Raw genomic sequence first — 16,186 nt, 5'->3', positions numbered from 1 at the left:
CAAATTTCTCTGCATTGCTTCTCTCTCATTCTCTCTCTCTGTCTCTCTTTTAGTGTTCTAAGTATTTTACACGGCATGTTATACACAAATCATGCTGGGATTACTCTGCAGCATACATGGGGTTTAACATCAATCATCTGCAACAAATTCCGTGCATTTCACGTAGCCCTTCAGTCACTTGTTTCCTTTCCAAGAAGTTTGAAAAACACCCAGCAAAAGCGCCATTCCAGCACTTAATCTTCCCGGTCTCCTTCCCTCCAGCCTCGCATGAGATTTACGTCTCTCATACCGCGCGAGGTCAAGGAAACATTACTCAGCTTAAACCTTTCAACTCGCAAACAAACAGCTTAATCAGCGGTTAGTGGGATTTGCACACACACACAGTAGGTATAACGTCTGCAACAAAGGAACGAGGAACAAGGAAGCAGCTCTAGAAGTGGAGAAAAGGAACACGGTGAAGACTTTGCCACAAAGTCTTTCCCCCACAAACAGTTCTATAGCCAGGGGTTCCACCGACTGCAATGAATGAAAGCTTTGTGCTGAAACTAAACTTTTATGGGGAGTTCTGGCAAGAGCTGCCTATTTCATTTCATTTCGAACCAAGTTTTTGATTAATACAGCATCCATTGTGTTTGTCGTGACAATTATTTTCAGCAAGAAGCAGCTCTGCTTGGGCTGCTCAGATTTCATACGGGTGAGGGATGTTTGGGGAGAGTGTGTGCTTTGTTCAAGGAGGAACTACACATCTTAGGATGCTAAATTATGCCCCTCTTTGATTTGCAACCTGTCTTTCCTAGTTGTCAGTGTCCTGGCACAACCTCAGAAGGGAATGGATTCAGCTCAGTTGTGGCACCTTCCAGCAGATCCACATCACAGGGATCTGCGACTCATCAGATAAGATGGCTCAGAATTATGTTCGTTTTGACTAGGATTCATGTGGATAAGGATTCAGGTTGCCTCAAAGGGGCACACTGCCCTATCATGGCCCCATTCTGACAGCAAATGAATTGTTGGCACCCCTAATTTGAGGTACAGTGGTACCTCGGGTTAAGTACTTAATTCATTCCAGAGGTCCGTTCTTAAGCTGAAACTGTTCTTAACCTGAAGCACCACTTTAGCTAACGGGGCCTCCCGCTGCTGCTACGCCACCGCCACACGATTTCTGTTCTCATCCTGAAGCAAAGTTCTTAACCTGAAGCACTATTTCTGGGTTAGCAGAGTCTGTAACCTGAAGCATATGTAACCTGAAGCGTATGTAACCCGAGGTACCACTGTACAGCAATAAATAAGACAGCAGAACAGATGCAAGGGGTAACTGGAGCCTCAATAATATATACATGTGTCCTCGCCCCAGGATCAATGGAAGACATGGCTATAATATGAGCCACCTCCAGTAGCATGGGTGTAATGTACTGCACATAATATATGGCAAAACCTACCAAGATTTCAGTATGTGCTACAAATTAAAAAAAGACAAAGGAACTTGACGTTAGATTTTATTTGCAGAGGAATAAAACCATATTGCATTTCTACATTATAGTTTTACTTTTTCATAAATTATTTTGCAACATACATTTTCCTTGTATAAAATATACTTTGTGTATAAAAGCCAATTTATCACAATTCAGCTTTGTGATTTTGGAAATCAAACGCTATTCTCAAATCCCAGTGTAACAAAAAGCAGCAGGGGGCAAGGAACAATTTATCTTGCAATTCATGGGAAGATGTCTACCTGGACCGTAGGATGGGGTGGGTTTCCTCCTCGGAGGACAAAGAGAGAAGCTTGCCTTCACATAGCGAGGCCCAACCCCATAAATCCTGTTTTCCATTACCAAAGAAACTTTCACAACCCTTGCCTTCCCTGAAATCACAACGCCAATGCTGATAGAAACTAACAGGGAGTATGTGTTGGGGACAGATCTGGGGAAAGCATGAATCCCAAGCATCCCAAGTCTTCCCCAAAAAACAATTCAGGAAGGAAACTACGCCAGCAGCGAAGCTCATATGGCAGAATTCAGTAAACCCAATCAAAATGTAAGAGGACAGGGGAGCTCAAAAGTGCTACTCTACTTTCTACCCCACTGCCAGTGCAAAACCAGCAAAGTACTGGATGTGGGAGGGGATTGATTAGTCTTAATTTCTCCCTCCTCCACTTTTATGGCTGCAGTATTACAAGCTTAAAAAAAATGAAATCCAGCCAGAATGCAACATTTTCCCATTTCATTCATTTCATTTGTTTTCCTTTTCCCGCTTGCAATCAGTGGAGCCGACTTTTGTGGCATTGTACCAACAGCACATAGCAGACTGGAAAGATTTCTCAATGCAACAGCAGTTCCGGTGTATGGCAAGCTGCGTCTTGCAACGATGCAGGCTGCTTTTCTTTTAAAACAAGAAAACAATAGCAGCTCAGTGCCATGTGTGGGTCTAGACACGTACATCTTGGGATGAGAATAGTTACTTTTTGAAATGAGAAATGTCATTAACTAACCAGCTGACTGTCCCAAAGCTATTTTGTCTTTTTACATATTCTGATGTATTATTAAGTACTCTCTCTCTCTCTCTCTCTCTCTCTCACACACACACACACACACACTCACACATACGTATAGTCACCTCTCATTTCTGCACCTTTTGAAACAAGCATGCATTTTGTCAATATCTAAAGCAGAGGGAAAGGTTGGACCCTTTGGTAGCTAAATCACACTGTTGCAAGCTTTAAGTCATGATTTCTAGAAGAAATACTCTCCTTAACATTTCAAATAAAGCTTACCCGAATTGTTTAAAAAAGCGTATTTTCCTTAGAAATGATAACTGAAAGCTTGCAGCAATGCAATTTCAACCAAACAAGAATAAAATAACGCACTGACTGTGCAGCAGTCTTCTGTGGTATTTAAGCATGAATGGCATCAGGCCCCCACAACTAGGGGTGGTGGAGAAATTTGATCCAGTTTACCTTTATAGGCAAACCTAATTCTCGCTTTCCAAAACAATATGTGAACTAAAACTGAGCCATCCTTTGAAATTCACATTTCTCTAATTTTTTTCAGTGCAGTTCACCTGTCAAGTAATGATTAAGGGGGTGAATGCACTAGGTCGTATAGAAAAGCATGTATTTGTGAAAATAACAAATGAAAATGCATTATACTGAGGGAAATTGCTTTATAAAACTAAGCATATTGGGAGAAATTCACACTAAAGGGTTGGCGAATTTTCATGAAGACTAAAAATAAAATTCACAAGAAAATTCACAAACTGATTAGGAAATGTGGGAAACTGAAGATCGGAAAAATGAGAAACTGAAATTTTCAGAGTGGCCCGCAGCGCATAACCCAACAGCAGAACACAGACCAACAGGTATATCTTGTTGGCAACCTAGGACAAGAGAAACTGGACGTCAAGTCCCTGGCAGACCGTAGTATGTGATGGGTGGCTCACGCTTGACTCTACAGACTTGTGGTAAGTGTTGCTGTGTTTTACAGTGTATTTCTGTTTCAACTTCATATAGTAGTCTGAAGAACACATTCTGTGATACAACAAAACAGCTTCATTTCTGCTGTTCTAATACAGAGTTCTTACTGAACCTGTTTCAAGCTAAATCAGTTCTTATTTTGTGCAACTCGAGACAGAATTTTGGCCCAGGCTTGGCAATATACAAGAGGATATATTGCTCTAGACTAAGGCATAAACATAAAGATAATGCTGCAGACTGGCCGACGACCATGCAGATTTGCTATACGGGTGAGAGGTGAAGCATGTATTTTTTTAACTACGTTCAGCATTTGTAACGAAAAACACACACAACAGCACATGCCCTATGCCATCCATTTCATCTGCTCAAGAGAATTGTGGCTTCCTTGCTCACAGACCTAAACAAATACCTTTCAAAATCACCATGACACTGTTTTGTCTTCCAGTTGTGCCTTCTGATTGTGCCAAGGTCAGAAGGATGTGGTAGAGATTAGCACCATGCCCATTATTTTGGTGGGGGAGGAGAATATCCAAATCTTTTTAAAAGCAAGTAGGCTCAGTATACGAGAGAGGGTGCAAAACTGCTGATATCAAGTTTGATTTTTTAAAATTGTTGTTGCATAGAAGCATTTGCACACATTCCCCAGCTGATTGCAAAAGTAACAAAATGGACACTTTTCTGAAAATAGAGACTCTCGAGTCAAAAATTGCATATTTTACCCATGAAACCCTAAGTCTACAAATGTGCATAGAAGGATACAAAGTATTATGTGATTGATAAGATATTTATGGTTTGGCTGTCACACCAAACCATAGCTTGGCAATACTTGAAAAAGCCCTGTGTTTGCACACGCCCTTTTCCCCCGTGTGCTCCACTTGATCCGTAACTTCCTGGTCTGGGGCAAACCATAACTTGCCATTACATCCAAACCAGCAAACTATGGCAGGTACAAACCCTGCAAGTCACGTTAGATATCAAGGCTCCATCTTTGTTCCAACATCTGTTGACAAGGCAAAAGCCTGGCCAATCTGGAAGCTTCACAGTGCTTATCAGAATGTTGCACCAATTCCCTGCTGTGATTTAGAGTAGCTCTAAGACCCCAAAATACACCCTCCTTGCAGTTCACCAGTTAAGCTAGCCTTTCTCAACCTGTGGCTCCCCAGATGTTGTTGAACTACAACTCCCATCACCCCTAGCTAGCAAGGCCAGAGCTCAGGGGTGATGGGAGTTGTAGTCCAACAAAATCTGGGGGCCCACAGGTTGAGAACTGCAGAGTTAAGCCCTAACCTCAGCCTCTAAACTACCTTTGCCTTTAGGACACTTCTGTCCCCAGCTATTTCTACAGGGATGTGGCCCTCTGCTTAAGTCTTGGCGGGTAGCAAGAGGGAAAAGGATTGAGAGAAGGGGGGCAGAAACCAAAAGAAAAGGTGGCAGAGAGAGAGAAAGGGAGAGGTTCACTCATTTCAGGTCTGACTCTGCCCACTTCTGGCTCAAGCCCAAACTACCCCTAGCATGTGGTGGTTAACCCCTGAGAGAATGCAGTACTCAACAGAATAAAGGCTCCTCACCCTGATGCAAGAGTTTTTGCATGCACTAACTCTGGAAATACCAGCTGCTCCAAGCAGAATAGCATTGAGGCATGTTGGGAAGTAGGCACATCATCTTAGATATTCCCCCAATACTGCCAAGCCACCCAAAGTGGGATGAAGTGGTCCCTGTTCCTCTTTCTGGGGGTTTTTTGCTTGTGCACTGACCAACAAGATTGGACCTTAAGTATCTAGTTCAGGGGTGGGTTACCTTTTTTAAAAAAACTACCTTCCCTTCTGGGCTGCATGCCAGTGGTGGCTGGGAGCCAGCAATGGACGTGGATGGAACAAGGCGTGCTAATTCTACTTTTGTCCTGTAGGGCTGGATCTAGACAGATCAAAGAAGCAATTCGATTAAACACGTTGTAAACTTCATACAGCGAAATCCCGTTGGCGAAAGACGGGACTCCACAGTGCCATCTGGCGTCACAGTGTTGTTAACACATATAAAGCGCTTTATCTTTACGAACGTAGCTGAGTCCTATGTTTGTCTCTACACATCCTCACACATCCCTCTCTGCCCTCCATCCAGACAACTTTTCAGAGGACTCATTCTAGCCAGGCAAACAGACTCAGGGAGGATGCAAAGCAGGACTACTGAGGAGGGTGGTTGGGGAGAGTCCCAGAAGCCAGGTAAAGTTGCCTGGGTGGCCACACTCAGCCCCAGGGTCTGAAGCTCTAGCTGAAAGTCCACTAAGATATTCACTTGACCTGCCAGGGCTTCTAATGAGGCAACAACCAGGGAATGCATATTTTAACCTAAAATAAATACATGCCATCAAAAGCAACCCAGTGTCAAAATGGAAAAAGCCCACATGTTCCTCAGTTGATGCAATAGCACACTAGACCCAATACTGGTTGCGCTTCAAAGTTGGGTTGGTTTTCCGACAGTGCTGGATCATTTCCGGGTCAAGTCTCGACCAGCTGCTTTGCAGAAGACTTTCTTTGGCTGGAGCTGGGGCAACTGGCACAGGATGAAGATGCTCCCGTCTGACCGCCATGAACGGGAAGGTGGTTGTTTTGCCTGTGCCTTCTAGCAGGGGTGTCATTGTGACCACGGGGACAGTCAAACGCCTTTCCTGGCAAAAGCCTGGGCTGCCGAGAGCTGCTGGTGGCTGGCCTGCAACGAGAGGCTTGGTCTTTTTGGGATTATGACACATTAGGAAGACGCAAACGGCCACTGCACTCGCAATGAACAGAACTGCCACAGCGGCGAGCGGTACAATGATGAGCAGTCGGTTGCTGCTATGAGGGGGCTGAGCCCAGGTGCTTCTGGAGCTTGTTTTGATGGTGGTCTCAGCCCAGGCAGATCTGCCTCTTGCAACCTCCTCGTTAAACCATGCCTCTTTATCGTTTTGATGCCCCTGGTGATTTTGGTTATGCCATGGAGTGTGGCTTGGTCCTTCAGTGTGCCTGTCACCCTCTGGAAAAATCACAGGTTCATTTTTTGTAACGGTGTAAGTCTTTAAAATGTTTGCACTAGTACTTAAGAGAGGCATTTCCGGTGTAATCATCTGAATCAGCGAGGGATCGTGTGGCACTATGGCATAGTGAAACTGGCCCATGGCAGGCTGCACTTTGTCTGCTCTGAGCACAAATGTGAAGGAATCATTTAATACATCAACCCCTGTCATATTGGCATCTGCCTTGAGGAATATAGCACCCTTGTCAATGTCGCTCTGTGTGAATGCAGCTTCACTTTTAGAAGCTTCACTTTTAGAATTGCTTAATGACCTCCTTAGCACTTTCCCATAAGCTGGAGGCACCATCACTTCAAACTTGGGGTTGCTGTTTGTCAAGTTTGCCAGCTGCGAAGCATCCAGGTCGCTGGCTTTTAGCTGGTAAGTCGCCCTATTTGGAATGTTCAAGCCAAGTACCGTTCGCACAAGAGGCTGGATCGTGATGTTCATAGCTTGTCCTGTTAGATTACTGTCCAATGTGGACACCATGAATCCCAGCCTATCGCCAGTTGCGGTGAGGTCCGTCATACAATACACTAATCTACTTGCATATAAATCGGCTTGGTAAAACTTGGTGACGCGCTCGTTGCCGATCAATAAATGCCCGTATCTGGGGGGTTCTGTTACTTCAAAACTGATCTCAGCGTTTCTCCCATTTGTGGTTGCCGAAAGGTGTACATTCGTAATAGCAGCACTGCTCTGCCCTTGTGAAAGCACCACCTCTGTTAGGTTGACCAAGGTGACGGACATGGGTGTCACCTCAAGGTTAAAAAGCTTGTACAGTGGACGGTGTTTTCCATCTGTCACGCTAAAGTAGAAGACCCCAGAGGAAGAAGTTCCATCTTGCACAAACCAGACTCTGCCACCATCGACATCAGCTTGTGTAAAATCCTTGATGGATTCGTTGAGATGCATCTGCAATGCTAGGTAGCCATTCGCGGGATTGCTTATGATAGTGTATTTGATCTCTTCCGGGGTGTTATCCAAGTCTTCCACTTTTAGGTTTTCTGGTCCTAGAACTGCTGTATCTCCTTGTAAAACATTCAAATGTAGCTGCTTTGTCTTTAGCTCTGGAGTGTGGTCGTTCACGGGCACAACAGTGATATTAAATGTCTCTTCTAAAATACCAGAATCGGGTTTCACTGCAGACTTGCCTTTCTGGTTTAGCCACACAGCAAAAATAAATTGGTCCATGAGTGATTCAGAGTCATCATGTATATAGGTGATTCCAAATTTGTTAAGGATGTATTGGGAGAAATTGGGTTTCTCCCTAGTAATGTTTCTTTCTCCCACCACAATTCTGCCATGCAGGGGCAATGATATCACTTGATACCATACTTCATATGCAGAACGTTGTGTCTCGGGTAATTTAAAGAGCAAATTTGAACCATCTAGGTTAGTTTTGTCAATTAAAACCTTGCCTCCTTCATGGACAACAGCACCTATTGTTTTTTCAAAGAAAGAAAAAGTAGTTTTAATTCACAGTAGCAAGAAATAATGATTTAGAGGGCTACGATAGATTATAATATTTTAATGAGTAGGGAAACACAAACTTCTCTCTGAAGTTCTTTCTATCTGAGGCAGGATCTATAATTTCCAAAACAGAAACTAGACAAAAGACTAAAAAAGGAGATGTAGGGGGAGAACGAGTTTAGGAAATGTTGGGAAAGAAGTAGCCGTTTACTTAGTTTGCCATTGGAATGGAAGGAAACAAATTATACTTTTAATAATTTGCGCAGAGGAGTTGCTCTAACTAGCCAAAATAAATAGGAGGCCCAGTGTGGAGTAAGATAAGTGTTCGAATTTGTCAGCAAAACTTGAGCTCTAGTCCCTGCACATACATGAAATGACCTTGAGCCACTCATTCCTCTTACTTCACTGAGTAGTCATGAAGATAAAAAGAACCTAAGACCATAGAAAGACTCCCACTAAATCAGGCCAAAGGCCCATCTTGTCTAGCCTCCAGTTCTCACAGTGCCCAACCATATACCTGTGGGAAGCGCGCATTGAGGACCTGGGTACATGAACACTCTCCCCACTAAAGATTCCCAGCAACCAGATATATAGACATTGGCAGTAGAGCAAGTCATTGTTTCTCATCTTCCATGAGTTTGTCTAATCCTCATTTAAAGCCATCTAGGCAGGTGGCTAAATCTTATGCAAGCAAATTCCATAGTTTAACTAAAAAAAAGGATCCTGGGTGGTTAAGTCTAGTCAAAGGCGACTATGGGGTTATGGTGCTCACCTCGCTTTCAGGCTGAGGGAACCGGCGTTTGTCCACAGACAGCTTTCTGGGTCATGTGGCCAGCATGAATAAAGTGCTACTGGCGCACGGAGGAGGACCGTGATGGAAGCCAGAGCACACAGAAACACTATTAATCTTCCTGCCACAGTGGACAGAACAACAGAAACTCAACCCGTTGCAGGGATTCAAACCACCAACCTTCTGATCGGCAAGCCCAAGAGGATCAGTGGTTTAGACCACAGTGCCACCTGCGGCCTATAGTTTAATTATGCACTGTGTGAAGAAGTACTTTACTCACTGTCAAACTTTCAGCTTCCTTAAATGGCCCGAGATTCTAGTTTTATGAGAGAGAAAGGGGTGAGCTGTCGTGAGTTCCTCAATCATACAAATGTGATTGAAAACAATATACTGGTTTTACCTGTATTTGCAAGTAGCTGAGTGGTCCGATCATGTCCTTTAATTTCGTAAGAAATATTAATGAGAAACACCTGAGGATCCAGAGCTGCTGGTGGGGAGGAGACTGTAAAGGTAAAATAATCCTGTGCATTCCAATAAACTGCCTCCTTATTTGCATGCTCATAGATGAGCATCCCTTCATCTACCTGTCCAGAGGAGAGAGGAAAAACAAATTACTGGAACATGCAGGTAAGACAGCAGAACTGGTCCAAAACAAGTTTCCAGCTAATTCTTTGGCCTACAGAAAAGAATTACTTCACATGTGGAATTGGGCCAAACCTCAGAGTTAAAACCTATAATCCTGTGAAAGTGCTGTGGGAACTCCATGACCGCAAAACCTTAATTCTATGTGTAATACAAAAGGTTTACCCTCAAGCCGGCTAACAAATCCACTGGTTCATGGCAACGAGTGCTCAGTGGGAGACCTTGGTGCTTTCACAAGTGAAAGGAAGAATGCCTTCGAATCCAGAATCCCTTACCTAGGAATACTGTTCGGGAAGGTGAAAACCCATAAGGGAGTGCATTTTTAGTTTTTACATTGTGGTTTTATTGGGTGTCTTCATGTCTGAATACTTCATATGGTACAATATACAATGGCACCTCAGGTTACATACGCTTCAGGTTACAGACTCTGTTAACCCAGAAATAGTGCTTCAGGTTAAGAACTTTGCTTCCGGATGAGAACAAAAATCATGCTCCGGCGGCGCAGCGGCAGCAGGAGGCCCCATTAGCTAAAGTAGTGCTTCAGGTTAAGAACAGTTTCAGGTTAAGAACGGACCTTCGGAACGAATGAAGTACTTAACCCGAGGTACCACTGTAAACTGCAACAGCAAGAAGAACAGGCAGGCACATTAGCACACAAGCGAGCTTCCTTCCTCTCAGTGGCACCACTAGGGTCAGACTAGTGACAGTCCCTGAGCAGCTCCCCCCCCCCTAAACATTTCACAGAGGAGGCAATAAAGACGTCTGAGTGATGCTGCAGACAGTCGTGCCTGACATCTTTAATTCTGCAAAGCTGGTGCACTAACCATCTCTACCTAAAGCACTGAAAACAATATTAGAAAAAGTGATCTGTTTGTCGAAACACGCCGGGGGGGCACACGCAGCCCCCGGAATGAGACAAACCTCTCCGGGCATCTTCCTTATGAAGCGCAGCTCGGGACGTCCATAAATCTTCAGTCCCAGCACGTTTCCAGCGACACATATCAGAAAACTATGTGCACGCTCACTCAGGAGAGTTTAGCAGAAACAAAGTGGAGCGTTGGTGTGTGCATTCTAAGTATTTATTAAGCGATATATACAGCACAAACCTAGACAGACAAACCTAGACAGCATCCTAAAAAGCAGAGACGTCACCTTGCCAACAAAGGTCCGTATTATTAAAGCTATGGTTTTCCCAGTAGTGATGTATGGAAGTGAGAGCTGGACCATAAAGAAGGCTGATTGCTGAAGAATTGATGCTTTTGAATTATGGTGCTGGAGGAGACTCTTGAGAGTCCCATGGACTGCAAGAAGATCAAACCGACCCATTCTTAAAGAAATCAGCCCTGAGTGCTCATTGGAAGGACAGATCCTGAACCTGAGGCTCCAATACTTTGGCCACCTCATGAGAAGAGAAGACTCCCTGGAAAAGACCCTGATGTTGGGAAAGATGGAGGGCACAAGGAGAAGGGGACGACAGAGGACGAGATGGTTGGACGGTGTTCTTGAAGCTACCAACATGAGTTTGACCAAGCTGTGGGAGGCAGTGGAAGACAGGAGTGCCTGGCGTGCTCTGGTCCATGGGGTCACGAAGAGTCGGACACAATTAAACGACTAAACAACAACAACAACATATACAGCAAAAAGCAATCATGGTGTCTCTCCTCTTTCTTCTCCAAGAGAGAGAGAGAAAGAAAGAAAGTACGACAGTACAATAGAGTAGAAGAGATAAGACTAGCTTCCGTTCTCACACTTTCCAAGCCTAGAAAGGAAACACAGACATGTGATGTAACAATCACACATCCAGCAACGGAGGAGTGAAATGCTAACACTGTTCACTCCCCACATGGCAGGTAAGGAGTGGTGGAAGAATATGCCCCTTTTTCTTTGTTCTGTTTTGGGGGAAAGAAGGAAAAGCCGATCCATTCTCCCCCCTTCCTCTTACCATCCTGGTAGCAGGAAGGTAACAAGCAGATTATTTTTCCTTTATCCCCTCCCCACTGCAAAACGAAAGGAAGAAACATCTAGCCGCTACTTGGAAAGCAGGGTGGAAGGAGCAACTTGGGCAGCATGAGGGGGCTGGGGGGTAAAGGAAGTGATGCTGGCGCCCCAAACCACCTCACAACCTGGCAGCACCATTGCTTCTGCTGCCTGCAACATGACTATGGAAATGTGCTGCTTTCAGAAAAGTAAAGGAAGGATCGACAAGACTGTCTTAATTAAAACTGAAGTCAATAATCAGAATTTAGAGTCAGTAATATTGTGCTTTAGAATATTTTAAATACATCACATTTGTTGACATGGTTTGGCTGTATATATCTCAGCTTAATAAACTGAGACAGGCTCAAGCCTTGTCCCTGTGTGCTGTCCTTGCATTGCCTCTTCCCTGCTTTATTCTAAATGGGATTTGACCTAACTAACCATAGTTTCTCATTATGTCCGAACCAGGAAACTATGGTCAATCAGATGAGAAAGGTACGTCCCAGCCAGGCCATTACTGCGATTGTAGAGTTGGAAGGGACCTCAAGGTTCATCTACTAGTCCAACCTCCTCCGATGTAAGAATCTTTTGCCCAATGTGGGGTTCGGATCCACACCCCTTTACAGCAATCTTGTAACCGTATTCTTAGGGCGACAACATTTAGCTGATTAATTCATTTAAATATTTTGATTAACTCTGATCTAAGGAACCTTCAGAAATTCAGCAGAATTTTACTTGTTTTAAAACCAACACAAGCACTTATGAAAACTACAGGTGGCAAGTGCTGACTTAAAATACGCATTCCCTCCTGTGTAAGACGATAGTGTGGGGAAACCCTCTTTCTTCTAAGATAGTGCCTGTTGCATCATATTACCAAGAAACAAAGTCTGTTTTATTTCTTTAGAGCAACTTTTCTCATATGCACATTTTAGCTCAGGAGAGAGTAACTTGCCCGAAGTCACTTGGGATGCAATCATACTTTTAAATTAGCAGGTAGTAAAGCCCTCTTTAAAAAAAAAAGGTTATTACTTCTGAATAAATTTGTTTGAAACTGTTCTACTAATCAGTTTACAGCAGAGGCAATATTTGAACTAGAAACTTCCTGTAGTTCAGCCTCTTAGCAACTATACACTGCACTCCCTCAAATTTATAAGGTTTCCCCAGAACAAATGCAAACTTGGTTTCTATAACGTTGAGGATATATATATTGCCATAATCTTCCACTCCCTTTTCTTACATAGGTTTAGTAAATGTTGACCCTTCACATTAAACTTAGCACACCATATAACAGTGGTTCCCAAATGCCCCCAACCCCCAAACCATTCATGAATTGTTGTGGGTCTTGGTGGAACACTTAGTAATTCTTCTGGCTGCTGTAGCAACTGTGTGATATTTAACTGTATTTGTACAGGCAAGCCACACAGACCATCTGAATTCCATGGCTCACGCTTTGGGAATCCCTGCTGTATAATATTGTCCCTAACAAGCTTCTGCCCATATTGATCAAATGAAAAGGGTAGGAATTTTTCTGTGAAAATACTGTCTAATTCCCCTCGAATAAGTGTGTAAACATAACGGACAGCAGAGAAGTATTTGTTACAAAGCCATATTGCCGACACCCATAGTAAAACGGACTCTTACCATGGATTGCGTAAAACTTGTAATATCCTGTGTGCTATTACCAGAGACACTGATGAGTCTTCCAAGTTTCGGGGATTTTGCAACAGTAAATAGTATAGTTCTGTTTTCCGACTCAGCTACTTCATTGGTGACAGCTTTTAGATGGTGAGATGTAATGGGTTTCTTAGAACCTGAATAATTATAAGCAGTATATTAATATTGCACTGAGCACTTTTTAGCATATAAATTGCTTAACGTGCAATTGTAATTGGCTGGCTCAAGACATTTTGCCACCCAAGGACAAGGCAGTGGTCCCTCCCAATTTAATGTACAAAAGCCAACTGAACTCCCAGTCTGAAGTAGTATGGTCTAGGAAGAACTGTTCAACTTCTAGGGTGGTAGTCAACTAAGTTTTACTCAGAGTAAACCCACTGCAATGAATGAACATGAATAAGTTCATTAATTTCAGTGGGTGTCTTCTCAGTAAAACTTAACTGAATACCACCCATAATTTAACTGAATACCACCCATAATTTCTGCATGTTTGAATCAGCTCTTTGTTACTGTTCAGAACAGGTTCTCTCTTCATTTGTAGAAGCTCAGTGCAGCAAAGTTTAAGGGGAAATTGATCAGCAGGAGAACTACTAAGTAACTTGTTTTATTTCTACCGAGAATTATAAAGCATTAAACCGAAATCTAGAAATGCAATATTGGGTTGGAGAAATCAAGGTAATTAAAACAAAACTGATACATTGCTCCAGCAAAATATTGTCTGCAATCCACAATGATGTATTTCACCAATAATAACATCCATGCTTATGTGGTTAACGTTTTTTGTTGCTACATTATGCACTCAACAGATGGCTATTATATAATGGGTCAAAGAGGCCAAGCAGGAACTCAACCAAACTTACAGAAAGGACAGTAAGAATAAAGAAACCTTTTTTTATAAAAAAAAAAACTTTTAAACTAGTTCAGTTTAAACTAGTATAAGAAACTAGTATAAGAAATGAACTGCAAATCATTTAATTGTCTTGAAATTGGCAGTATCACAGAATCATGTATTTTAGAATCATAGATGTAAGTACAGTGGTACCTCAGGTTAAGTACTTAATTCGTTCTTAACCTGAAGACCACTTTAGCTAATGGGGCCTCCTGCTGCCGCCGTGCCACCAGAGCACAATTTCTGTTCTCATCCTGAAGCAAAGTTCTTAACCTGAAGCACTATTTCTGGGTTAGCGGAGTCTGTAACCTGAAGTGTATGTAACCTGAAGCGTATGTAACCCAAGGTACCACTGTATATGCTTTTAGTGTCTTGAAACAGGCAGTGCTTTAGGATGTTATTCAGTTAACTTTGTTTTACTCAGCCATAATAGCCACTGGAAGACCTTGGACTGCTAACCTTCTCTCAACTTAACTAAGACCACCTCCTAGGGTTATCATGAAGATAAAAGGAAGGGATACTACATTTCCCAGCCTCAACTACTTAGAAAAAGGACAGGATTTTTTTAAAAAGGACCAGCCTAACCAACACGGTCCTTGGGTTATGTTGTACTGCAGGGTACAATCTTGTTCCCTACATCTAAAGCCACTGGGTGTGGTCATTAGGAGTTCTGGAGCAAAGTGTCATCAGCATACTCATGACACACAACTTCTCCATAATATCTGAGTTAGGAGATGCTGTGTGATCTAGAGACTCTTGCTTGAGTGAAATCATGGACTGGATGAGGGCTGATAATCTGAGCTTGAACTCTGGATGGAGACACTTTGGGTGGGGTGGCTCTTGTGTCCGAGAGATTGGCCCATTGCTTGTTCTGGATGGGACTGCACTCACTCCGAAAGAACAGGTTTGGAGTCTAGGGGTGCTCCTAGATCCATCTTTATCACTGGAGGCTCAGGTAGCCCCAATGGCTAGCTGTGCCATAGACTCAATTATTGCAATGTACTTTACTATGTGGGACTACCACTGGGTCTGCTCTAGAGCCTCCAGCTGCTGCAAAATGATGTATGCTACCAGTCAGGTTCAAAGTTCTTGCATTAACCTACAAGGCCCTTTACAACTTGGGTCCAGGACATCTCAAGGACTGCCTGATCCCTGATATTCTTGCCCAATCACTGAGGTTTTCAGGAGGTCACTGTTACTGGTTCCCTGTGGCTAAGATCCACGGCTCATGTTCACGAGGAAGCGTGTGCCCAGTAATGTGGGCCCAATTTTATGGAACTGTTCTCATTTGGGATAGCGTTCAAAAATGTGGAGTTACCACCAAAAAGGCCCTATCTTTGACTGTTCTGGAGGTGGAAGCAACATGGATTGAAGACTGAATACCAATCTAATGCCAACAAGCAGACACAGCTCCATATATAACTTGCAGGATTGATATCCAGATGAATATATAAAGTAAACTTTAAAAGTGAACCTGAATTAAGATAGAAGCACAGCACATTTTTTTGTTTCAATATTTGAGAGATTCTCATTTGTTTAATAACAATTGAGCAAAAACAGGGGGGAAGGAAGACTGCAAGAAAGCCTAAGACAGCTTTTGTCAACTTTTGGACTACAACAACCAAGAGCGGGCAGGCAGGAGGTGATGGGAGTTGTAGTCCAAAACATATAGAAGGCGCCATCTTGGCAGAGCCTGGTCTAAGAAATGCAGGACAACTGAGAGGTGAATCAAAGTAGCCAAAGCTGTGTTTAATTTATATGAGCACTTTTCTAACTCAAAAAGTGCTCAAGAGAAAATCTTGGCAGTTATTGCAGCCCTAGCAGAGCAGAGCTGAATGTATGGAGAGATCCATTACTATTCTCACATGGGGAAAGTGGAATAGTGGAATGGCTCCTTCAAAACTGCACTAGGAATAGTTTGCTTATAATTATCTTTGGCTTACCATAAAAACCCCTATAAAAGCTTATGCCTGGAGCTATCTCGGAAGACCAAAAGCAACTGCGGGGACAGGGGTTTAGATTTTAAAAGCCTTACCCATGCAGCTTAATACGATCACATTTATTCAGACTGAAACCCAAGTCTCATGCTTTGCTTCTTTTGTTAAATCAGCTCATTATGAGCAGCTCTGCATTTTATTTTCATGGTTGGTAGTTTTTACTGTTCAGCACCCAGAGAACATTAAGTTATTGTGAATTGTGCAAATGTTGTAAATAAAATAAATATAT

General features: G+C 43.0%; 1 protein-coding gene across 1 annotated transcript in view; it reads right to left on the bottom strand.

Annotated features, from left to right (window-relative positions):
• Positions 1 to 1,483: 1,483 nt before the first annotated feature.
• LOC307226163 (chondroitin sulfate proteoglycan 4-like) overlaps positions 1,484 to 16,186 on the bottom strand; it is a 38,533-nt gene continuing 23,830 nt past the window's right edge. The window contains exons 8-10 of the mRNA XM_079994654.1: positions 13,039 to 13,208; positions 9,179 to 9,362; positions 1,484 to 7,957 (exon numbers count right to left, since the gene is read on the bottom strand). Coding sequence (XP_079850780.1) covers positions 5,898 to 7,957; positions 9,179 to 9,362; positions 13,039 to 13,208 — 2,414 coding nt within the window. The 3' untranslated portion in view covers positions 1,484 to 5,897. The remainder of the gene's footprint in view (positions 7,958 to 9,178; positions 9,363 to 13,038; positions 13,209 to 16,186) is intronic.

Source organism: Podarcis cretensis (assembly GCF_951804945.1).
Source record: "Podarcis cretensis genome assembly, chromosome: 11".
NCBI classification, from domain to species: Eukaryota; Metazoa; Chordata; class Lepidosauria; order Squamata; family Lacertidae; genus Podarcis; species Podarcis cretensis.
This window is presented reverse-complemented; position numbering and strand designations above follow the sequence as displayed.